The following is a 26,175-nucleotide window of genomic DNA, read 5'->3' on the forward strand; positions in this document are numbered from 1 at the left end:
AATTGAGACATCACTGACTCAGATGCCTAAAATAGGATAGTAGGACAGGAAGTAGTAGCAGGAAGAAAAGATCACAGGGGACCAGAAATGTACAGATGTGTGTGTGTGTGTGTGTGTGAGTGTGTGTGTGTGTGTGTGTCTGTGTGTGTGTGTGTGTGTGTGTGTGTCGGTGTGTGTGTGTGTGTGTGTGTGTGTTTTAAGAAACAAGTAAGGAGGCTGACTTTACTTTGAAGTTTAAGGCCCCAGTGTATTTAACAGAAGTTCAAACATCTGATGATGATGATGATGAAAGTCATGCAGTTTTGTAGCACTCTTCTTGTCATAGGACAAATTTCAGCATATTTCTCAAAGTATGTCAGACACATAAACATGTGGTAAGTAATGAAAAAACAGGACTTACAAACAGCAATATCATAGCAAGACAGCTATCATAATGTGTGCGGATATTGAGGTGTGGTCACATGACCATTGCTGGGCGAAGGCTGATGAGTGTAATCCAGTCATTTCATGAGGAATCCCCACGTTCATGAGTTTCGTGAGCGGGAAAAGTTCCCCACACAAATTTTGCACGTTAAAGCTGGTCACTCAGATTCAGTGCGCGGGCCAAGAGAAGCTGATTGGTTTGAAATTGACTTCTGTGTGAGCTGTTGATAATTGACAACTGACTTTTTTTGTGAAATAAAGTGAAGTGACATTTGGCCCATACTCGGAATTCGTGCTCTGCATTTATCCCATCCAAAGTGCACACACACACCGTGAACACACATTTATGCTGCGGCGCCCGGGGAGCAGTTGGGGGTTCGGTGCCTTGCTCAAGGGCACCTCAGTCGTGGTATTGAGGGTGGAGAGAGCGCTGGACATTCACTCCCCCCACCTACAATCCCTGCCGGCCCGAGACTCGAACCCGCAACCTTTTAATTACAAGTCCGACTCTCTAACCATTAGGCCATGACTTGTTTGTGTTTCTGTGAATTGTGGGGACTTTCCATAGACTTCTGTTGTTTTTATACTGACCTGTTTGCATTGTTACACTTTCAGAAAAAACTATTTACTATTCACAATGTAGCATAAACAAGTACACACACAACAGTACAAAAAATTGCATAAATTAGGACACTTTTTGGGGGACTTGAGAGGAAATTTAGCACTCTAAAACTGCCCAAATATATGTGAGTAGAATCTTCATTTGGACTTCACAGATCAGTCTTCCTCTTTCTCTTTGTGTTGTCAGACATAATTTGTTTTCACTTCTACTTTTGATGACAAAGTCATACAAAGTTATTAACACACAGACAACATAAAACACGCATGATCATATCTGTGAGCTCCAGAATGTCCATTTCATGCTGTCTGAAAGTGCCTGCAAACCATCAGTGCTACTTGTCTCTCATCTTTCCCCAACCCCCCAAATACCAGAGAGTGCATCTGAAAGCACTATTAGTGGTACATGACACTGTATCGCTAATGCCTTGAGAGAGAGAGAGAGAGAGAGAGAGACTATAAGAGGAAGAGAGATACACAGTGATATATTAATGGCTAGACGATGTGAATTCCTGCTTCACTAAAACTATTTAAAGCTAGCATAATGACTCATCGAGTGGCTTTGTTGTAGATTCAAATATATGAAACTAGTAAATAGGATTTATATATAAAGTGTAGTAATCTTAGCTCAAGGGGGAATATTAATAATTAATCATAACTCTTTATAATTAATTATAATATTTGGATAAGTTAATAGAATTATCTTGATAAAGCAGAATTTACAGTACAATCAACTGATCAGGTCGTCTAGTGAACGCTCAGTATTGATTATTTATGAATTCAAAGAAATCTTAATTTCTAGGGTAAGAGAAATACCCATTTTAAGGTACAGTACTACTCAGAGCATGTAACAAGATCGAAATCGTTAAACTGACTTTGTTGCAAGCAGGAATCAGAAACAAATACTCATATGTATTGTGCACAAAGTTTTATTAACTAAATCACAAACACATAACTAGACTACACAAACACATACATATATATACACACACACACACACATCACACATACATGGTACATGGGAAGGGTAAGTGAGACTGAATGAATGAAACCGGACAGAAACAGGGGAAATGAGGCTGACTTGACCATCTGAAAGAACCATCAGTCTCTAATTCAAAGCACAGTATACGATAGCTTATAACAAACCTCTGTGTGGTGCAGGGAACGATACTTGCATTTGGATACTTGCAATGAGAACGAGAGTCCCGTGAAGCTTCTGTAGAAGGTCTGGATGGTTCCATTCGATGGCCGAAGTTGCAATCTCTTGAAACTCCGAGGTTGTTCTTGACTCTGTTTGGGTTGAGAGAGTCCTCTCTCCTAAGTAAGCACATGGCTGGGTGTAAAATGGGGCCTGTTGACCCTGTGGGCCGCAGTGGAACTGCAGGCCGTAATCCATAAATGAAGATGCAGAGACTGCCGGGAGCAGGGAGAGAGAAATGTCTGAGCGAGGGCCTTTCCATGATGGTGAATTCCAGGGTTGAGTGAAGATGAACTCCAGTGGTATTAAACTCCAGTGGTCAGGTGCCATCTCCCCAGGCTGGGGAGACCGCACACGGCTCTATGTTGGGGCCTGCCGGGCACACCCGCACCAACTCAGGCGCTCTGTGAGTCCAACCACACAGGCAGAAATCGGAAGATTTAGCAGAAGAGCGAGACGGACCTGTGCGTGAGCCCTTTAAAGTCAGGGAAGAGTCACACCTTTCAGGATGGGCTTGACCAATGAGAAAGGCTGAATTTCCAAGCGGAAGGCTGTAAATATTGGGAGGTTTTATGACCCTTTGTCTGAGCGCATGCTCGAAAGGCTCTGGCAGTCTATACTTTAATTTACACACACACCTGGCATTCTATGAGAAGGTGGTATACACCAAAATGTGCGTCATCAAATCAGCATTAATTTGGTAGGAGACACGATATAAGTGGGGTTACATTAACTAGTACTTCACTCATAAAGCATGTAGTGGTAAAAGACAAGTAAAATGTTAAAAAGTGAATGAGGTATTTCTCATGTATTGTCTGATGAAAGTATCAAAATATCGAGAGTTTGTGTTCACCACAGACGTTATTTCAGACATGAAAGATGATGGAGCTGGAAGTGCTAAAATGCTAACTCATTTCCGGATTTGGCCAACAAATTGTATATATATATATATATATAGTACTTTATACTGTAATGCATGGTGTTGTTATTATTCAATAAATATTATTCAATGTAAATTTCAGACATCAAAATTAATTAAAACCTTTAAGCTAATTGAGTCATTCAATTTGAATGATATATATATAGTTATAGAATAAATTTGCCTTTCAGCTGAATATCTTTTACTGGGATTCTTCTTTGTCTTTCATTGGCTATGCAATTATTACAATTTGAGCATTTTTGGAGTCAATGTAAGTGTGTATTTTAATCTTGTTTTGTAAAAGATTTGTCTTTTTTGTCACGACCAATGAGTTATCTGACAGCACAGCTCATCTCAACATTATTAGCATACATCACACGATGTTCCATGCATGTGAGCCCTGTCAAGATTTAATCACTGCTAATGACACAAATGTTCCAAATGTTTGTACCTTATAAAAGGATTATCAACATTTTTCATTCCAGACTTAGAAGACCTCAGGACTCAGTGTTGTTTTTTTACTGAACTACTGTGTGTGTATTCAGTTAACAATTATTTTAAGTTTTTTTTTTTTTTTTATGTTTTTGGTTTTAGTTTTAGTCAACAATAATATGCCTGCTAAGACTTTGTTCTAATATTTCGGTGTCACATGTGTTTGGCTTCTATCACCGCATTAGTCAGCGTCATTAGGACTGGAATGTTCAGACTTCACCTACACACACCTTTAATGGACCTATAGCTTCAGGAACATTTTGTCCTCTGGAAAGGCTAGTTACGGTGTCACCTTTAGGCAAAATTTAATTGTAAGAATCAAGTTCTGCAGCAATCATTTGTTTGTGATCACAAAACAATTTTAAAAGAAACCAGCTTGAAAACAATCCAGGATGTGTCCCATGGGCAGAGTTCAGAAGAAAGAACTGAGATGAGGAGATAAACAAGAATGATTAGCATTCCAGACATTGCGTATCATAAGGTCAGAAATACCAGCTGACTGAGTGACCCCTGTCTCTCTCTCTCTCTCTCTCTCTCTCTCTCTCTCTCTGTGTGTGTGTGTGTGTGTGTGTGTGTACCTGTTTTTGTATACCAGTGGGTACTTAAACCTGAATACACACAGACTCATGGGGACTTGTGTCACGGTGGGGACCTAAATTGAAGCTTATAAATCACAGAATTAAGTTTTTTGAAAATCTAAAATGCAAAAAGTCTAGGTTTATGTTTAGGGTTGGTGTAGGGCAATCGAATATACGGTTTGTACAGCGAAACAAGTGTGTGTGTGTGTGCGTGCGTGTGCGTGTGTGATCTTATTTTTCAGTCCGGGTGGGGACTTATACCTGAATACACATCAACTCATGGGGACTCGTGTCACTGTGAGGACCTAACTTGAGGTCCTCATGGGCAAACAAGCTTATAAATCATACATAATGAGTTTTTTGAGAACGTAAAAATGCAGAAAGTATTCTGTGAGGGGTAGGTTTATATACAGGGTTGGTGTAGAACGATAAAAACCATTACGCCTATGGAGAGTCCCCACATAGTCGTGGCCTAATGGTTAGAGAGTCGGACTCTAATCCAAAGGTTGTGGGTTCGAGTCTCGGGCCGGCAGGGATTGTAGGTGGAGGGAGTGAATGTCCAGCGCTCTCTCCACCCTCAATACCACGACTGAGGTGCCCTTGAGCAAGGCACCGAACCCCCAACTGCTCCCCGGGCGCCGCAGCATAAATGCTGCCCACTGCTCCGGGTGTGTGTTCACGCTGTGTGTGTGTTCACTGCTGTGTGTGTGCACGTTGGATGGGTTAAATGCAGAGCACGAATTCTGAGTATGGGTCACCTATGTCACTTCACTTCACTTCACTCATAGATAGTAAACCAGACATGAGTGTGGGTGAACCACCTAAACTAAGAAAATTAATGTCACATCACGTCAGTGAAAGTATTTGAGCATTTGACATAATTATAATAAATGCATATGCATTAATATATATATGCAGTTTAAACAGTAAGATTACACGTCTGTAAGATGAATTTCTAGGTTTCTTCAGAAATCAGAATGTAGACAGGACAGTGGAAGGAGAGTTTTGATGCAGTAGTTTCCCACAAACAGCACTGAAACGTGTTCTCTTGAAGGGGAAGTGCATTCAAATCGTATCCTTTATGTCATACCAAAACTGTTTTTGTTCTCCTAAACACAGTTTTTTGACCATACAATGAAAGTCAGTGGGGTAAAAACAACATTGCCTTTATTATATGTAAAAAAACAAACAAAAAAAACCTTATTTTGTATTTCATGAAGAAAGAAAGTCATACAGGTTGGAAAGATATAGGGGTAAGTGGTGACATCCTTTTAACAAACAAATAGTTACATAAATATTATAATTACTTATGTAATTATACGCATTTTGTATTTTTGTTATAGTTTTCATATGGTTATTTAGGAACACTGACATGAACATTTTTGTTAGTATTTTGAATTAGATTTTTGTATTTTCTGTTTTTTAAAGCTTTTGTGCATTTTTGACATTTTTACTAGATTTGGTATGTCTACATAGTTGTCAGAAATTTTTGATTCATTGAATTTAATTTAGTTTTAGTTATTTGGTTAAAATTTTAAAATAAGAAATGTTACCTTGGCAAGTTATTTTTATTTCAGTTAACGTCTAAATTTCAAGTAACAAACAAGTTATGGCTTAAATTAATTAATGCAAATAGGTCATTATAAATAACATAATTGTCTTTTTGCTGTTATTATTATGCTCTTTTTTATTTTAAAATATTGTAACATGCATTTTTAATGTTACACAACAGTGCTGTAATAAGATCGTTTTTCATTTGAAGATAAGTGGAATTGTTTGTGCTAATATCATATTACAGAAATTGCACACTCTCCATACAATGAAAGAACCATTTGCTTAAGCATTTTGAACAATGAACACGATCCATTTAACAATAAAGTAGGACAAAAGACCAAGTGTAACAGTAGTTCACGCTCACATTTATGTCCCCTGAAAGCAGGTAATACAACAGTTTGTCCTTTTCTCCTCTTTGAAATGGAACCTGATCCTTTAGTAGTCTGTAGAAGCATTCAACAGTCAGCAGACTCTCTGGATTTCTCACTCCCTTGATTATATTTCATATAGGCCTACCTTTGAGATAAGGAAATGTGTAACACTACAATTTCATGTCGGAAATACTCACAAACCCCATCTTTGTTCTGAAATTAAGATGTTTATGGTTTATTTAATAGGCTTGAATTTCAAATAAGGACACACACTTCACAAAGAAATCCAGCTGTGTGTAATGCTGCAGCATTGTACTGCACTCGTAAAAACCATTTCAAGACACAGATGGCAATATCACCATTTGTGGACATGCTCAACTTTTGATTGTTCTGCTTATAAAAATTGCACTGGGTTCTGTTCTAGTGGGGCTTTTAAGCTTGGAGAGTAACATTCTGCTGTCTGGCACGTGCCACATGAATACTTCACCCAAAAATAAAAATTTAGGCTACTCAACCTTAAGCCCGAAACACACTGCACGATTTTCAGCTGTCCCAGACGAAAGACTGGCATTGTGAAGCCAATCGTGATTGGCCACGATTGCTTCACGATACCAATCTTTCGTCTGAGATAGCCGAAAATCATGCAGTGTGTTTAGGACATTAGACCACTCAAGTTGTAGCTTGATTTTTCACTGGATTGGAGATTTGGAAAAATTTAGCATGAGTATTTTTAGCATTTAGCAGTCTGCAGTGAATGGGTGCCGTCAGAATGAGAGTCCAAACAGCTGATAAAAACATCACAAAAATCCACAGCACTCCAGTCTATCAATCAACAACCTGGGCCTCATTTATAAAATGTTGTGCAGAAACCATTCTAAAATTGATCTTACGACCATTTCTCAAATACGTGTGATTCATAAAATGAATCATTCAATATAGCAGATTAATAAATTAACAATCTCCTGAAAATATCCATACCATGGAAATCATTTGCTTTTAGTATTATTTGTGTGGAAGGAAGCAGAAGCGGAACTGCACTGAAGATCATTTAACAGTTTTTGTTTTGTTTTAAAGGAAACATCTCCAAGCAACCTTTACATCACACACAAAAGCTGGTTAAATAAACTTGCATATAATCCCAACTGACTATCTGCTAGTTGTACATTCAGCGTTCTTTATCAGTCAGTTTTTACTGTAATACAGTTCAGGTTGCAATACTGTATTAATGCAAAAGCATTCAAAAGACATCACTGGGGACGGCACTGATGTTTTGGGGTACAACCATATGCCCATATAGTCATTTTCTTCTTGGAGCCAGCTTTCGTACAGAGTTTTGACCCGCAATGATCGAGTGGCCATAGGGAACGTCAACTGGCAACGAGAGTTCCCGTCAAGCCATCCCATTTGAGTCAAAAGGATAGAAATTTAGTTCTATTCACCATCCACACTTTTATCATTCCAAAAGGTTTTTGTTTTTATTAAATGTTGTCCTACACCAGATAAAACCCAGTCAAATTGTATCAATCTAGCAACCATTATCTTCTGGTGTCTATGCTACTGCAAACACACAGGCAGAAGTCTTTATTACATTCATTTAACATACTTCAATTTGATAGCACAAGAGAGTTTAAGTGGAAGCCATTTGGTATTATTACTGGATTTTTTTAAACCTTGAAATTTATCAGATGGTCACCGTGTCCCGAACCAGAAAAGGAAACGGCACATTTAAAAAAAAAAAAAAAAAAAAAAAAAAAAAAAAACCCTGTTAATTTTTTTACTCTGAATTTAGCTTTTTGATAATTATTTTTTTTACATTAAGCCCATGGGAAACCCTGGTTTAAGTGTAACGTTTACTGCATTGCCAATTAAACTTGTTTAAAAGACAAGAGATGAAAAAAAAAAAAAATTCACAATTTAACCTAGATTACATCAACTATATGTAATGGACTACAATTTAGTCATCTACACAGCTCAGATTCGGTTTGTCAGTGTAGAAGTGCAAGTATATTGTCATCCTTTACAGATCATTTAAAGACAAAGATAAATGGAATCATTTGCCTCCCCTGGTGTGAAAAAGGACACATTTTATACAATCGTTTTAAACTTTATTGAATTAATCTTAAAACAAAGTTAACCGCTTGAACACTTGTCACAATGCTTCAGTAATCCAGTCACATAAGCAGACAAGGACACAAACCTTGTGCGCACTCAAAACCAACCCCACCTTTACAGCGACACCTGTGGGACGCTACAACCCAAGATCTGAGAGGAGGAACAAGTCACAACAAGCACTAGATACGGTTTCACTTTTTTTCCAAGACAGAAAATGGATTAAACTTTCTAAAACGCAAGTTGAATCAGTGACATGTCCTCCGCCCTCAGTATGTTGCCTGCATTCATTCAAAAGAAACATTCCACTTCTGTACAAGCTGACACTATAATTACAATAAGTGCATTCATGTAAAGACCACAAGCAGCTCAAATATCACTCAAGATGGTGCAAATCAAACAGCTAACTTCTATACAAAGTACCCAGCACCACAACCAAATAAAGTCTTTAGCGCACAACCTGGAAGTCAGTTTCGCATTAAACAGATGCAGGAAACAAGCAGAGAAGGAGAACTAGGAAAGAAAGAGGAGACTCCTACAATGATATTAAATCAGTTAAAACTGACAAATCTCTTGACATTGCTGATGCTTTCTCCTCCCCCCCCACCCTTTTATTTATTTAAACAATCTATAACATTAAATGGAAGATTTCACGGTCACAAAGCCATCTTAAGCTCAGCATTTTGAGAACCAGATTACAAAGATAGGATACAGTACAGGAGTACGACACTCAGAAGAGGAAAACTGAGAGCCAGCGATGGGTTTGTTGCAGTTGACGTCGGCTTTACAAGACTAGTAGATTTGGCAACTGATGTTGGCTTTATGAGGCCAGTAGTTTTGTTGCCTACAAACCTGGTCGTTTTGGTAACGGATGTTGGCTTTATGAGGCCAGTAATTTTGGGACCTGCTCCTGGTGACATCACAATCCTGCCATTGATGGGCTGAACACCCCTGAATGTGTTGGTCATTAGAGGGGAGTTGGTGGTCTGGTTGATGTAGACCGTCGTAGTGAAGAGGTCAATCTATTTGAGAAAAAAAAAAAAAAAAAAAAAAAAAAAAAAACACATATATGTATATATATATCCTGAAACAAGACACTTTGATCCTTTCCTCCCAATGGATGGGAGAAATTAAAGAAAAAACACAATTCAGATGAGTCTAGCTGTATTTAAAGCAATATTCACTGTTAAGTGATAGTCTAAAAACCTGATGCACCGACAATAACCAGGTTTAAGTTATTGTGCATTTAAAAATCTGTTTTATCAAAATCTTATGCATGACTGATGTCACATTGTTTTAGCCTATTAAAACTAATGCAATTTATGTGCAACCCAAATACAGAAACCTTGAGTTTAGCCCTAAATATTTGTGTACGGTCTAGACTTACCAAATCTTGGCTGACTTGAATGGGGTCTTTAAAGATTGTCCAAATCACACCTTCGTCACAATTTGGTGTAGTCAGAGAGCCAAGATAGCGGTAATACTTGGTCCTGTCCACTCCAGGAAGCAGATCATCCATGGTGAGAGTGTCAGAAACTTTCGTTTTATCACCTGAAAAAATTAACACATTAACTTGTGTACATTACCAGCACACAGAACCACTTACTGTAGGAAAGTGTCCAAACCTGCACTCGCAATTTCTGCAAGATAAGACGTTAAGGTCTTCCAGCTCTCTGGTTTCCCAGTGTCATTAGAGGCCTGTGGGAGATTACAATTAAAACGGTTTCTCCAAATATCAGAGACAAAAAAGGGACATACCTCAATGAAGATACCGAGAGCTGCAAACACTGGTACACTGCCGTTGACTTTAGCCTCATTCACGATATGCAACTGAGATACACAAAACCCTTTTAGAAGATCAGTACAAGACAAAACCTTTAAATTGTAGTCACATCATTTTCAAACCTCCATGGGGTATCGTTTGCCATTCACACTATGTTCAGATCCAGGTGTGGCGCTGCCATTACCCCAGTGAAGATGAAACTGCTTACTGGCAAACAGGCCTGGCAGATCACCTCCTTCCACATGCATCTTCTGGTCAAGTGTAACTTTAACTGAAGAGTGAAACCACAACATTAAACAGATTCTGTTCCCAGTCAGTAATTCTTACACAAGATATGAGACGTTATGCTACTCACTTGTCCTACCAGTGTTTGTAATCTCATTTAACATTGCTTTGTCATTGTAGCCAGTGAAGGTGAAAGCGGTCAGATTAGTATTAGCCTGCACATTGGCGGTTACAATATCTATTGGAGACTGTTGAGTGCCATTGCAGTCTTTTTCTGCGATTATGGGCCAAACGAGATCACCTGAGATGCAGAGGAAAGATCAACACCCCCACCAGATAATTAGCATAAAATCATGTATAATCTGATTCTGAAACCGCTGTAAGACTTAATAGAAAGTTTGCTAAAACATAAAACTACTTACTACACGAAGGACTATGATAGCACCAAGCTAAGAAGCAGCACATGAAAAGGGAGAGTAATGTTTGAAACGTCACAATACACAATGCAACATTAGGCCATGGAAATGTCAAAGTAATCAAATTACAAAAACACTTACACACAGGTGTTGGTGTACTGCACACCTCATGCAACAGACAAACAGCAAGGCAGGTTATGAAAGCATTCATCTAAAAAAAAAAAAAAAAAAAAAAAAAAAAAACACAGCAAAAGTTGTGCAAACACTCTGCCCAGTTTTGTTATGCAATTATCTGGCAAAGCCATTAAAAAAAAAAAAAAAAAGCATAGCTCCTTCCAAAAACAACACTTAAATATCACATTAAAAGCAGATAAAAGTTTTTAATACACATTTTTGTGATTCACTTCTCAGGTTTTAGTGCAACAACAAACTGCTATCTCACCATTTTGGCCAACTAAATGCTTAAACTCTTTCAGTCCTTAACTACTACACTTACCTTCAGCTCGTTTTTTTTCTTTTTTTTTTTTCAAATGGCAACCCAAACCTGGCTCCTATACTAAATCTGCAAAACCCTGTTTAAAAACCACTGTGTATGAAGGCTTTATACTCAAAAGAGTTTCAAAGTTCTGAAATGTGCAAAGACGTGATTAACCAGGTATCAAAACGAGCTCATTGGGACAGGTGGTACCTAGGGTGTTAAGTGATTAGGCCAATTTGGTTCAGGTGTTTGATGAAAATTTAGGTTGACAGCAATCAAACTCCCCATCCCCAAACAGGTAGTTTGATGGCCAGTTCATAACCCAGAATCCATGTTCAGTTGGTTTCCTCATATGCATGTCAGATGTAACTTATGTATTTTATTAAGGAAAGAAATGTTGTAGACAGTCAGTGTTGTCTACATTACCCAGTCATCATATCAGAGTAAAAGTAAAGATACCTTTATGGATACTGACTCAAGTAAAAGTTAGAGTAGCTCGTTAGAAAAAATACCAAAGAATTGAAGTAATATTAGATATTAAAGTAATAATATTAATATTAAAACTATTTAAGCATGAAAAGTTCCCCCATTTCAGGGGAAAGGGAGATTACAGACTATGGTTGATTACACATGAATTATTTGTTAAACAAGTTTAAATGTAGGTAAACTTTTACACATGACTGACAGATAAATGCTGTATTCAGAATTGTATTCATCCTAAAATAAAGGGTGCATTGGAAACAGTGATTGTGTAGTATATTTAAAAATGTGTTAATCCGGAAATATTAACCCATGTTTAAGGTAAATAATGAGCTAGTGTTCCTTTAAAAATTAACGAGCATAACTATTAACTTATTTAATATACCGGGTTTAATGAACAACCCAAAATTCTAGATCGAAAATGACCCACGGTTAGGTTTGTTCATATTTTCCCATCAGTGGGTTGCAAAACAACCCAAATTTGGTTACCTTCAACCAAGCGACTTTGATATGTCTTTACTTTGATATAAACTTTACTTTGCTCTGTATCATGCTCTCTCATTGGCTGTAGGTCATTGCCGAGGTCATTTCCAGTCAAAGCACATTTCACACTGCAGGACTGTGAGTCACCGATAGGTCAAGATATTTAGAATGCTAAATATCCCACAGGCATCAGCAATGCTTTGGGGCTTCTCTTTGATCACGTCTTTGATAATGCACGCTACACAACTGTCATTCAGGTAAACAAGCACAGATTTGCCTCAGATTTTGGGCATTTGTCAGAGATTTCCACAAAACTACCTGCGATTGAAAATCAAGGCTTAAATCATGAGGTGTCGGTCCAGCATTGCTCACCCTGAAGTTGCTCCAAACCTGTATCATGTTTTCCTTCTGCTGAACACAAAACGAGATATTTTGAAGAATGAGGGAAATCAACTAGTTTCTGCTCCATATTGATTTCCACAGAATGAAAACACTATACTACTCTAACTACTACTCTACTCTAAACTATCCCTTTAAGGTAGGATATTGATTTATTTAGCACTGTGGTGTTTTGAAGCATGGATCAAAGACTGTGTTAGTAAAATCTGTTAAAAATGTCTGTTAGCTGTGTTCATCACCCAACTGTGTTAAACACCCAGCCGGGGATGTCATCAGCCTTGTGTGGGTTATGCCTCTGCAGAGTCCTTTTTACTTCAGCACTTAGTGGTCTGCTGGTGGGGTGATTTTCATGGCCGGGGTGCTGTTAGACTTTCAAAATATGCAAAATAAATAAATTAATTAAAATTAATGAATTAATAAAATGATGTATAGCTACTGCCCTGCAGAGTTCAGCTCCAACCCCAATTAAACACACCTTAAAGGGTTACTCCACCCCAAAATGAAAATTTCGTCATGAATATATATTATGTTATATTATTTGTATAGCACTTTTAACAATGAAAATTGTGTCAAAGCAGCTTTACATCAGCTTCATATAAAGCTGGGTGGCTTTATATAAGCTTTACAGTATTAAGACGGGGAAATAGTTTGTCAAAATAGTGTCATTCTCCTCTGGACAGACAAAATCAGCAGTTTAGTCTAGGCTAAAGCAGAATCAGATTGTGCAAAGGACTCATCTGTTTCCTGTGGTCTTGTCCCGATGGCCATCTTGGAGACAGGGTCTTCACTGGGGATCAGTCTCTGGGGCTTAAGTGAAAGTGACGTGACATACGGCCAAGTATGGTGACCCATACTCGGAATTCGTGCTCTGCATTTAACCCATCCAAAGTGCACACACACACCGTGAACACACACCCGGAGCAGTGGGCAGCCATTTATGCTGCGGCGCCCGGGGAGCAGTTGGGGGTTCGGTGCCTTGCTCAAGGGCACCTCAGTCGTGGTATTGAGGGTGGAGAGAGCGCTGGACATTCACTCCCCCCACCTACAATCCCTGCCGGCCCGAGACTTTGGATTACGAGTCCGAATCTCTAACCATTAGGCCACAATTTCCCTTGCTAATTACTATAGGTAATTTAGATATATTAATCACATACACCCATGTCATTCCAAACCTGTAAAAGCTTTGTTCATCTTCTGAACACATTTTAAGATATTTTGGATGAAAACCGGGAGGCTTGTTAGTGTCCCGTCGACCACCAAGTAAATAACACTGTCAAGGCCCAGAAAAGTATGAAAGACATTGTCAAAATAATCCATCTGCCATCAGTAGATCAATCTGAATTTTATGAAACAACGAGAACACTTTTTGTACGCAAAGAATACAAAAACAACCCTACCAACCCTACCCTACCTTTACCCTAAACATCACCCTAACAATAACTAAAACTTCACCCTAACAATAAAGTTTATTGCTAGAAAATAAACAAAAAGCCGCTAACTACAGCTGTGTCCCATATCAAAGGCTGCATCCGAAGGACTCAGGGCCGTTTCTCAATACCAAGTACGCAAAGTTCGGACTTGCACCCTCGGTAGTTCAGACTTCGCAAGTTCGACTCGGGAGTGCAATCTCCCAAAGACGGGAGAACGCAAGTCCGGTAATTCTGCAAATGGAACAGCAACGTAGTTAATAACGTCAGTCAGCTTGCCTAAATTATCTACACTGTATTACAATACAACGAAATACGATATCAAACACCACTGCCTCTTTTTGTTTTCATGTAAACATATTAATAGCCGCAAAAATGTAGTTCAGGGAACGTATATTACAGTGAAATGAAATATTTTATCAAACAGCGTTGCCTCTATTCTGTTTCATTTAAAATATTAATAGCCACAAAAATGTGGTTCATGCAAAGCGTACACTCTTAGGTAATATGTGCACATATTCTCTGATTCACTTTATTTATAATAAAATGAAATATGGCAAGCACAACTCTGCCTTTTTTGTTAAATGTCAGTTATAATGAACAATAATAGCCATTATAAAAGTATAAGTATAAAGTATAAGAGACTTATGTAATAGGAAATAAAGACAAAAGCAAACAATTCAGTCACGCTAACAAAGTAAATGCTGTATTACGATTAATAAATAAATCAATAATTTATGAAACATAACTTTGTGCTCAGCCAAAACTATATGACCTGGAAGAAATAATAGATTCATGAGACCAAAGATTGCCTGTTAGATATACCCAAAACTAGTTTTACCTCATGTTTAACCACTAGAGAGATATCAGAGCCAGCGGCAGATGTCAGAAGGACTAGCTGCTGTGAGGCTGCTCTCGACGGATACATGAACACTGAGCGCCCAGTGATCACGTGGAGCTCACGTCTCCAAGATCACAAATAGGCTATCTATTTATAAATAACCCGCAGATTTGAGTTTTAAACAATTCTTGCCTGAAATACTCTTACAACGGCATTTCATGACACATAACAGTATTATTTTGAAAATTTTGCAGTTTTCCCCTCCGCCATTAACGCTCGCTGACTGGTGTGAATTGCACACATACCTGGCTGTACACCAAAGTGTGCGTCATCAAATGAGCATTAATTTGGTAGGAGACGCGATATAGGTGGGGTTACATTAGTACTTCACTCATAAAGCATGCATAAAACAAAATACAGTGCAAGAGACACTATACAAGATAGTTGCAATCATACACACAATGTCCTGGGATGCATGTTTATCTGTAGAAAGGTTTGTCTATGAGTGACAAGGAGGAAAGTTTTGTTTGTATGGGCATTGCTTGGGTTTCAGAAGGGTCCGTTCTTAGGGCACGTCACATCTCACAAACGTTTGAGCAATAAAACAGTCTTATCAGATGGTTGACCTGGTAACTGAGCCCTTTAGGGTGCTCTTTTCGGGGGAAGGGTCCATAGAGCCTCACAGATTGTTTGTTGAATGAGAAGGTTTGCTGGATTATTCATTAAATATAATTAATAAAAGTGTGTCTGATTGGTCCAAATGCTACAAAAGATATAGAAAAATGTATGTGACTGGTGTATTGCAATCAGAATATCCCTTATAAAATTGAAACCATTTACATTTGATGCTGTATGTAAAACAATTACAACAGTTCATGATTGCAAGATATATATTTTATTAAAGGGTTTAATGCATACATGAAGTAGGTTGACTATCTTGAGTGAACACAACATCCACATATAGTACAGTAGGGTCACAAATTGACCAAAATATTTTAAAATACCAGTTTAAAGGAATAGTCAGATTTGTGGGAAATTAGCATAAAAACATAACAGTAATCCACAGGTAATCCACATGACTCCAATCCATCAATTAATGTCCATCAATTATGGACTGGAATTCTGTCCAGAATAAACATTTTAAAGTTAACACGCAGCTTTTCAATTCACAATTCATTAACTGATGGACTGGAGTGGTGTGGATTACTTGCAGATTATTGTGATGTTTTTATCAGCTGTTTGGACTCTCATTCTGACGGCACCCATTCACTGCAGAGGATCCATTGGTGAGCAAGTGATGTTGGTAAAATTCTCCAAATCTGTTGCAGTGAAGAAACAAACTCATCTACATCTTGGATGACCTGAGGATGAGCAAATTTTTTAGCTGTTTTTCATTCATGGGTGAACTATTCGTGGCTGTCATTAAATAAAAAGCTAGATTCTGAACATTCTGAAATTAATGTAAATTTTTTTCAGTTCAACTTTTCATGTTTTGCTGATAAAATTTGAACCAAATAAGTTTGTTGTTAATTTCAAAAGAATGAAAAAAGAAGCAATTTCATTAGTGCTTTCAGACCACATTGTAAATCCTTATTTCTCTCTCTCCTTCACACACACACACACACACACACACACACACACACACACACATACACAAAGAGACTCTTTGCATTCATACATAATCCATAAATTGAAGTTTAAGCACAGAGATAGTTTCCTAAAATTCAAACATTTTCTCAGAGTCATAAATATATACTGTATGACATTATGTTCAATATAAATACTTTGGCTTGCCAGATGAGATATGCTGGAGATGTTTTGGCAATAGATTTTGCATATGTATTCATTGATGTGATTGTCACTGCTTTCTGCTTTTTAAATCATACAGCTATATATTGGTCATTGATTAAAGGGTTACTCCACCCCAAAATGAAAATTTTGTCATTAATCACTTACCCCAAATCTAATAATATGGTAATAAATGTGTATGTCAAATTATGGAATTTTGTTCTTTAGGTTTAACCATCAGATGATTATTTTCCTCAGAGTTTAGAGCAGAGTTTTTTTTACCTTTTGTAAACATACATGTTTAGTATTCTAATGCAAATTCTACCTCCCCTTTTCTTTTCACTGCAGTCTGGCCCAATACTGCCCCATATTTTGATCATTTCCTGGTACCTGTACAGGTACAGAAACACCGGGAGAAATCAAGCCTAAAGCAGAAAAAGACAGAAAAAAATAATGCACTTTTATCTATTAAAATAATAATTCGGTCTAAAATTAAAATTATCTGACGATTAAATTTACCAAGATGTTGATGAGTTTGTGTCTTCATTGGAACCGATTTGCAGAAATGTAGCATTCCATCACTCGCTCACCAATGGATCCTCTGCAGTGAATGGGTGCCGTCAGAATCAGAGTACAAACAGCTGATAAAAACAAAACAATAATTCACGAATAATCCACACTACTCCAGTCCATCGATTACTATTATTTGTTTCTTTCAAACACGCAGCTTTTCACTTCTCAAACTGATGGACCGGAGTGGTGTGGATTATTGTGATGGTTTAATCCGCTCTCATTCTGACGGCACCCATTCACTGTAGAGGATCCATTGGTGAACAATAATATAATGCTACATTTCTCCAAATCTCTTCGGATGAAGAAGCAAACTCATCTACATCTTGAATGGCCTAGAAGTAAGTACATTTTCAGCAAATATGAACTTTTTAGGCAAACTATTCCTTTAAAACAACCAACAAACAATTAACTAAATCAATAAATAGACAGGGGCTATTAAAAGTGTTTCAGATAGTAATTGTCGAGATCTTGTGATGATAACACAGGGCTCTAGCTGTCATACAGACAGTAATTGAAGAGCTGGTAGACTCACCTGTGCTGGTGTTAGCTGAAGGAGGAGGTGGTAGATGGGGAGAGGAGTACGACGTCTCAAAAGAGTGAGGTGCAGACGGGGATGGAGGCAGCATGCACGAGTATGAGGAGGCAGATGGAGAAGGAGCCGACTGCAAAGAAAGGTCCAGTAGAGTGAAAAAAAAAAAGAATAATTTAAAATAGTATTGAAATGCAGTGAAGAACAGAATCATATACCAACATACTATTGTGCACAGTATGCATTTTATACTATATCACTATACACAGTATTAGAAACATTACTATATTTGCCAAAATGTACAACAATAAGCATTGCATGTCAGCTGCACTACTCTATAAATGATGTGGAATATACTCAGAAACCATTTTCATTCAGAAATGGTTAATATTAAATAATATTACTAAAAAAATGACAAATAACATTGAATTAAACATGATTTTTTTTCATGTGTTATCATGTGATACTACTGTTTGAAACGTTAATCATTAAATAATGCAGTTTTAATGCCATATTCATTTTGTTCTGTGTAGATACTATTACACATTCAGTAAGTAGTCAGCTAGTAGGCTATTCCACTCTAAAGACAGGCAGATTTTCTGGTGATTGCTGATGTAAGGTTCATTGTCACCACAAGAGGACGCTAATACATAATAGTACAAATGAAGTGAAGTGACATACTGCCAAGAATGGTGACCCATACTCGGAATTCGTGCTCTGCATTTAACCCATCCAACGTGCACACACACAACAGTTAACACACAGCAGTGAACACACACCCGGAGCGGTGGGCAGCCATTTATGCTGCGGCGCCCGGGGAGCAGTTGGGGGTTCGGTGCCTTGCTCAAGGGCACCTCAGTCGTGGTATTGAGGGTGGAGAGAGCGCTGGACATTCACTCCCCCCACCTACAATCCCTGCCGGCCTGAGACTCGAACCCACAACCTTTGGATTAGAGTCCGACTCTCTAACCATTAGGCCACGACTTCATCAGATGCACATAGCCCTGATAAATTGGCAGTGCAATGTTTTGCTAGAAATGTGAATCTCCTAAAGTGAGCAGTAGTGTCTCACCTGAACCCCAGAGTAGACTGATAGAGTGTTGTAACTGGGGAGAGCTGTGTCACTCTGACTGAGCATGGATGCTAAACACACACAAAGATGTGAGAAAAAAATAAATAATAAAAAACATATGTGACCCTGGACCACAAAACCAGTCTTAAGTCGCCGGGGTGTATTTGTAGCAATAGCCAAAAACACACTGTATGGGTCAAAATTATCGATTTTTCTTTTATGCCAAAAATCATTAGTATATTAAGTAAAGATCATGTTTCATGACGATATTTAGTAAATTTCTTACCATAAATATATCAGAACTTCATTTTTGATTAGTAATATACATTGCTAAGAATTTCATTTGGACAACTTTAAAGGTGATTTTGTCAATATTTCGATTTTTTTGCACCCTCAGATTCCAGATTTTCAAATAGTTGTATCTCGGCCAAATATTATCCTATCATAACAAACCTTGAAACAATTACACTTAAGACTGGTTTTGTGGTCCAGGGTCACATATGAGGTACAGCTTGGCCATTAATGACTATATGTGAATTCTTAAGAGTAATTATTAATCCATATAAATATTTATTAAAGCATCAACATCATGAATGAACACAAACTGAATTGTGAGAATTATGTAACCAAAAATTGCTAAACAAATTCAGTCACAAACAAATACATTTTAATTAGGTAAATCAATTATTACAGTTATTCATACAATTTCCAAACTGATTTAAAGTGTTTAAAATGTTTTTAAGTTCACTAGAAACATAAACTCATTCACATACAAAAAAAATTATATATATATATATATATATATAAGAAAGTGGCCAGTACAGTATTCAAATTTCTCATTTATGTAAATCTCCATTCCCACCTGCACTGTTGCCATGCGGATGATGATAGACAGCTGAGTTAAAGGATGTGTTCAGTGGAGCGTGTGCTTGAGCACAGGAAGTCCCACCTCCAGACCTCCTCTGGTTTCGAAGCTTCTCCTCTCGCCTCCATTTGGCTCTTCGATTAGAAAACCACACCTGTCAATCAAAGTCCAATATATATATATGAAATTATTTATCATGTTTGCTGGTTTTGTGAAGTCAGCATGAAGATAAGGACAGTTACATACTTGTATCCTTGCCTCTGGAAGGTCGATTTTGTTTGCGAGTCGCTCCCGTGCAAAAACATCTGGATAATGTGTTCTCTCAAACTCTAAGTGAAGTTTAGTAGTTAAATGCTTGGTTTTATTTGTTGTCATTTGTTGCAATATAATTCATATTTTTGATATTCTTACCCTTCTCCAAGGCCTCGATCTGCTCTGTTGTGAAGCTGGTTCTGTTGCGCTGGAGTTTCCTCTTCAGCTGGAGCCTCAGTTGAGACTCTTCTCTTTCATCTCTTTCCACATGCCCTCCGTCACTTGCCATCCTCCCATCCGTCTCCACCAGGCAGCCATCTGAAACTAAAACAAAAATAGTTGCTAATCTGTAGAATGAAAGTGTGGAAGCTGGGAATCATTATATGAATTCTTCACGATTACTTCATAGAAGTATTTTACAATAATAACAAATCATCGAAACAAAACAAGTGGTAGTAAGTAATCAAAATTGCTGAACAAATACATTTCTTATATAAACAAACAAATAAACTTACAATTTTAGTTGAATTAATTTATAGGCAGGTTCAATTTTAAAATTAATTTCAAGCATTTAAAGGGATAGCACACCCAACAATATCATTCCAAACTTGTATGCATTCTTTCTGTGAAACATAAAAATATACCCAAAATATTTCAAAGAAATATTGTTGGAAGTCAGTGGGGCCCGAAACCAACATTCTTCAAAATATCTTCTTTTGTGTTCCGCAGAAGAAATTCATACAGACTGATGACAGATTTTTAATTTTTGAGCGAACTGTCCCTTTAAGAATAAGCTTTTTCTTCAAAATGTTAGAAACAGAAATTCAGTCCAGTTTGTCAAAGCTGTTGACTGGTAGAAATGTTAAAATACTGGTTGTAGCTAAAACAAAAAGTGCACACACACACACACACACACACACACACACATGGTTTATGGGGACTCTCCATAGGCGTAATGGTTTTTATACTGAACAAACTGTGTGTGCTATTGCCCTACACCAACCCTACACCTAAACTTAGCCCTCACAGGAGACTTTGTGCATTTTTAGATTTTCAAAAAAACACCATTTAGTATGTTTTTTAAGCCTTTTGAATTACGGGGACATAGGCAGTGTCCTCATAAACCACCTTCATATTGTAATACCTCTGTCATACCCATGTCATTATACACATTTGTGTCCTCATAAACCACATAAACATGCACACACACACACACACACATTTAATGCCTTATTATTGTATATACAGCCAGAGGAGTTCAGACGTATATCTGTGTTTTCTATACGGCGTCAAGCGTCTCACCAGTGCTGTGCTGGCTGGGAACTGCGTTCTGCTGATGGTACCAGTCATTTGCTCCACTCCAGTTTGAGGTGCTCTGGATGTTCAGCATGGTCAACCTCTCAAACATCATGTACCTGACCACTACAGACTCAGAATGGAACGAGACACAAGGATTCATTTAAATTAGATTTCCTAAGAAGCAGTATGACCTTTGACCCTCATGTGTTTTTATACAGAAAATTTAAAAGGAGCAAACTGTATGAAAGAGAATCATGCATTCACACACAATCAATGTTAAAGTAGCATTACAGTACAGTACAATTACAGTAGCATCATTTTATACATGAAGAGTCCGTTACATTAGTAGTAGTTATTAATACTAACAGTGTTCATTTATTAGATCGTCACATGTTTGCCCTAGGTGTACAGATTTGCGCATTAGAAGAAATGTGAAATTTAGGTGAATTAAATTACATACATACAACATTACATGACATGTTCTTTGTCAATGACTTTAAAGAAAAAAAATGCTTTACCTGTCCACATTATAATTTCTGTTGGCCAGATCAGTTGTTTGATATTTTAATATATTTCCATTTCCATTTCATGTTTTTTTTTGTGTGTGTGTGTGTGTGTGTATAAATTATTTTAAAATGATGATTTATATTTAGTTTTAATTTAGCTTTAAAAAATCTATAGTAGGCTTTTAATAGCAGGTTTTCCTAGAAAACTAACCTTAAAAAAAGCTCATTATGTGTTCAAATACTGTAACTGTATTGTGTTGTCCCCTAAGAAATAACAGAGGAAATATTCAAAAGCATGTTTGTAGCCAAGACATATAGAAACAGATGTTCAAAAATAAAATGAAACTGTAAAAAAAATATCCTGTTAAATTTACGGTAAAATCACTGTAAAAAAAATTAACTGTAAAAAAATGCTGTGACAATATTTCAGGTATTTGGGAACAGCATATTGGTGCCTGTATTGTATATTTTAAAACTTATAAACATTTCATTAATGATGTCATATTAATATACCAAACTATTTAAAGTATCAAAACCTGTTTTTTACCTAAAAATGTACTAATAACCAGCAAAATACATCAGAAAGCCATATGATGCATCATAAGTGGCCTGTCCATAACACATGGCCGATACTACAGTCAATCACACAAAGATCATCAGAGTAACACAAAAGACATTTAAATAATGCAATAAACACCAACTAAATAACATAACACAACCTAATGTATGTTACTGACAACCAAAAATATTTATATAAAACTTCTATGAACACCCTTCTACTGTTTTTCACCATAAAAATAAACAGTAACTCAGTTAAAAAAAAAAAAAAACATGATTGACAGTATTTTACAGTAAACTTACATATAACCCTTACATTTTTTTCACAATATATTGTAATTTTTTTTTTTTTAAATATTGTAAGAATTTTTATTGTAAGTTTTTTACTCCTGCACTTTAGTTTTTTTTTACTACAAAATGTGACACTTTTGGTAAACAACTAGACCGTGGCTAAAAATTTCATTTTGTTACTCAAATATTTGGAGTGTTGCTTTTACTAATATTTGTGGACTCAATACAGCAGTTTCTAACAAAATTCTAAGAAAGAGCAAAGAAAAATAATACAAATCCAACTCACCAGCCGTTACATTACGAGCAGCACAGCAATGTTATCCCTCTTTTTGAATGGTGTTAAGGGTTTCCTGACAACTTGCTTTGTTAACAATGAACTGTGTGCGTGGAGTGACAAAGAAATAGAAACGCATCTGCAGGCACTTCTGCCCTTAAAGAGAGAGAGAGAGAGAGAGAGAGAGAGGAGAGGAGTGACACAGTGAGTCAACATCAGTGTCAAGTTTGAACTTAATGCCAGTGAGAGAGCAGCAAAAAGAAAAAAAACACTACAGATAATGGAGTAATGAAAAATAAAAAGAGGGGAATGGCAGACAAGAGCAGTTTAATATTAATTAGCCTGCGCATGTTAAAAGAAAAGTGGGATTTGGGAGGAAAATGAGAGATTGTTGGACATTCCTGAAGTGGGAATGTTTGCATTTCTTCTCACAACTTAAAAACACATTCATTTTAGATAGATAGATAGATAGATAGATAGATAGATAGATAGACAGACAGACAGACAGACAGACAGACAGACAGAGAGAGAGATAGATAGATAGATAGATAGATAGATAGATAGATAGATAGATAGATAGATAGATAGATAGATAGATAGATAGATAGATAGATAGATAGATAGATAGATAGATAGATAGATATTGCTCAAGATGCAAATATATCCATTGTTACAATTTCAAACATTTGGAAAACGCTGGGAAGAGAAATTTTGAATTGGAAAATGTTGATTGAAATGATAAAATTGTAGATTTCAAAGACTTGTTTCATTAAATGAAACAAAAGCAACACCAATTGAGCAATTTTTGTCTCTCCGTGTTCATTGTGATTGAAAATAAAGCATGCTGTCAATATTTTTTATTTTTTTTTATATATATACATCCCTTTATCTACAGAATAAAATACATGTCCTCATCTGGGAAAACTGGGAATTATATGGGTAAATTCAGTTCAAATTAATCTGATTAAATTATATTTGATGTGACCTTTCTCGTTGAATACATTAGATCATAATTTGAACGTTTTGAAATAAATAATAGTTTCTTTGAATTAAGCACAAAGATTTTCCAGAATTACTAATGTACATTTAATGTGATAAACACAATAAATTATAAGTTGAGGAGGATAGAATAATGAGAGAGCAATGGGAGTTGGATGAGGGTATAAATAAACCAGTGTGTGTGTGTGTGTGTGTGTGTGTGTGTGTGTGTGTGTGTGTGTAACAGGGGGATGCCACATTACTTTATTTCCAGTTGACAAGACTTTACATCCCCTACCTCTGTCTCTCTCATAAACTGCACATATACTGCTTTACCAAGCAGTTACAGGGAAATTAAATATGTAAAATAACATTAAATACATTGTACAATATCAAGTAATTGTTATTATTATTATTATTATTATTAATAGTAGTAAAGTATTAAAACAGATTTTGTTATTTATTTGTGTCTGAGTGGACATCTTATAATAATAATAATAATAATTAAAATAATGAAATAATAATAAAGGGGTAGTAGTATTAAAACAGATTGATGTCTTTACTTATTATATCTGAGGCATCTTAATAATAACTATTATTATTAAAGCATATTAATTTATGTATTTATTTATTTGCTATTTATAATGGGGCATATCATCATCATCATCATTATTAAAGCATCATATTTATATCAGAATGTTTTTTCAATCATAAGAAACATAGCCAAGTGTGTCTAACCTTTTGACTGTGTTAATGTCATGATATATATGAACTATATCATACATATTATAACATATTAACCAGAATTTTGGGTTGTGTCCAGATGTGCATTTTCACTATGTGCATGTGCCACTACTCGTGCATGCGTGTATTTATGAGTTAATCACGTGACCGTGCAGGTCCGTGTGTGTATTTCTTGCAAAGATACATAGCTTTAGGACATGCATATGACATTTTTTAACTAACCCCCCCACCCCACACTCTCCCCATCCCTCTCTACCTCTCTTCTATTTCAGCGCTGGGGGTTAAAAGTGGGGCGGGAGGGGGCTGTGGAGGGAGAAGAGATGGTCACCATAGCAACAATGCCAAGAAAAATATTCATCAAGTCCTTAAAACAAAGCTGAGCGGAGCAGCTTTATCAAATAACTCACGCAGTTCATCCTGGGACAGTCGGAGAGAAGAACTACAACACTTTACGGAGGAGAATGAATAGCTTTCTTCCTCAGGTAATCAAAAATAAGCTTTCCGTCTTGTTTGCTTATGACAGGTGGTCGTGCTACTTTAGTGGAACGGTGACTTCCTTCGACACTTTCTTTTGGTCTCTGTGGTTCAGTTTCTCCGTCGTGTTGTGCAGCCCCTGGCGACACCGCGCTGCATCCTCTCTCCCGCCCCTCCTCTCTGTCCCTGTCACCTTCAATCGTGCTGTAAAAACAGACACGGGCCTGAGGACAGAGAGAGAGGAACACAACCAAGACAGAGCCACAGCAGCATCTCAACAGAAGAGGAAGGTGAACACGGAGTCATGTAGTGATTAGGCCTATCATCAGCATCTGTCAAGCTATTATTAATAAGTGTTAGCACCCCCTTGTGCCAGTTCCCAAATCTTACAACAGAAATTTAACGATTTAAAGGGATTTTTTTTTAATGCAGCAAAAGAACAAATACAAAGACAGAATAAAAACAAAATAAAGACAATTAGGTAAATCATTTGGTATGTCGGTGTCGAAAACGATCCTCTCCCCCTCATTGGAAAAGCATGGTGTTGACCCAGAATGGTCTACATACAATCATTTCTGCTGCTTGACAGAGCAAGATACGTCGAAAAACTGAGCCATGTTGGGTCAGACTGTCTGTACGGTATCTGTGACTGGACAAACGACCCAAGGAATGCCCAGAGGTGTCATTTCCCGACACTTTTTGTTACCCGATTGAGTCTCCAGGCAACATGAGGGCTTGTGAAAGTAAACATTTGTCGTTTTGTTTTGCTTAATTTTAATGAAGTGATAAAGACTAGAGTAAAAGCCTGTCATACTTTTTTACTGATATATAAAAAAGAATTTTAACACAAAACATAGGTAACATTGAAGTCTTTAATGTTTTGTCAGTGTTAAAATCTACTGAAGTGCCTTGAAATGCACAGCATTATGTGGTGTGTGCTAAACATATAGCCTAATCATTTTCACAAATACATGCCGTAAAATAAAAAAAAAAGATATAAAATAACATGAAAATATCCATAACAAAAATTAACAGTGGTTACAAACAAAAAACACAGTTAGCCTACTATAGGTAAACCATGGTAAAAACAAATTAAACATCTTTTGCTACACTAACCATATGGTATTTGAAGTAAAACTGTGGTTATAGGCTACAACTGGTAATAAAAACGCCCCAAA

The 26,175-nt window shown here is 36.9% G+C and overlaps 2 protein-coding genes across 2 annotated transcripts; both read right to left on the minus strand.

Moving 5' to 3' along the window:
* Positions 1-2,558: 2,558 nt before the first annotated feature.
* On the minus strand, positions 2,559-12,526 carry LOC306852299 (carbonic anhydrase 4-like; the record flags this gene model as incomplete). Its single annotated transcript, XM_079389011.1, has 9 exons — positions 2,559-2,643; positions 9,115-9,284; positions 9,650-9,813; positions 9,888-9,960; positions 10,021-10,092; positions 10,168-10,316; positions 10,401-10,571; positions 12,134-12,263; positions 12,500-12,526. 9 exons carry the CDS (start codon positions 12,524-12,526, stop codon positions 2,559-2,561), a joined length of 1,041 nt encoding a protein of 346 aa, XP_079245137.1.
* Positions 12,527-15,668: 3,142 nt separating this feature from the next.
* Positions 15,669-22,952, minus strand: LOC306852239 (paired box protein Pax-6-like). The gene is made up of 8 exons (XM_079388947.1): positions 22,814-22,952; positions 21,176-21,302; positions 20,033-20,197; positions 19,868-19,950; positions 19,619-19,775; positions 18,757-18,827; positions 17,688-17,817; positions 15,669-17,007 (listed from the first exon to the last, which is right to left on the minus strand). The coding sequence occupies exons 2-8, from the start codon at positions 21,282-21,284 to the stop codon at positions 16,922-16,924; spliced, it is 801 nt and encodes a 266-aa protein (XP_079245073.1). The 5' UTR covers positions 21,285-21,302; positions 22,814-22,952; the 3' UTR covers positions 15,669-16,921.
* Between the last annotated feature and the right edge of the window lie 3,223 nt (positions 22,953-26,175).

This window comes from Barbus barbus (genome assembly GCF_936440315.1).
Source record: "Barbus barbus genome assembly, chromosome: 32".
Taxonomy (NCBI): domain Eukaryota; kingdom Metazoa; phylum Chordata; class Actinopteri; order Cypriniformes; family Cyprinidae; genus Barbus; species Barbus barbus.

Coding starts and splice junctions, on each gene's coding strand:
- LOC306852239 (XM_079388947.1), bottom strand. CDS start 21,284: ATGATGTTTGAGAGGTTGACCATGCTGAACATCCAGAGCACCTCAAAC. Junction 19,951..20,032: donor GATCGAGGCCTTGGAGAAGG/GTAAGAATATCA, acceptor AACTTCACTTAG/AGTTTGAGAGAACACATTAT. Junction 19,776..19,867: donor TTCCAGAGGCAAGGATACAA/GTATGTAACTGT, acceptor TTTGATTGACAG/GTGTGGTTTTCTAATCGAAG.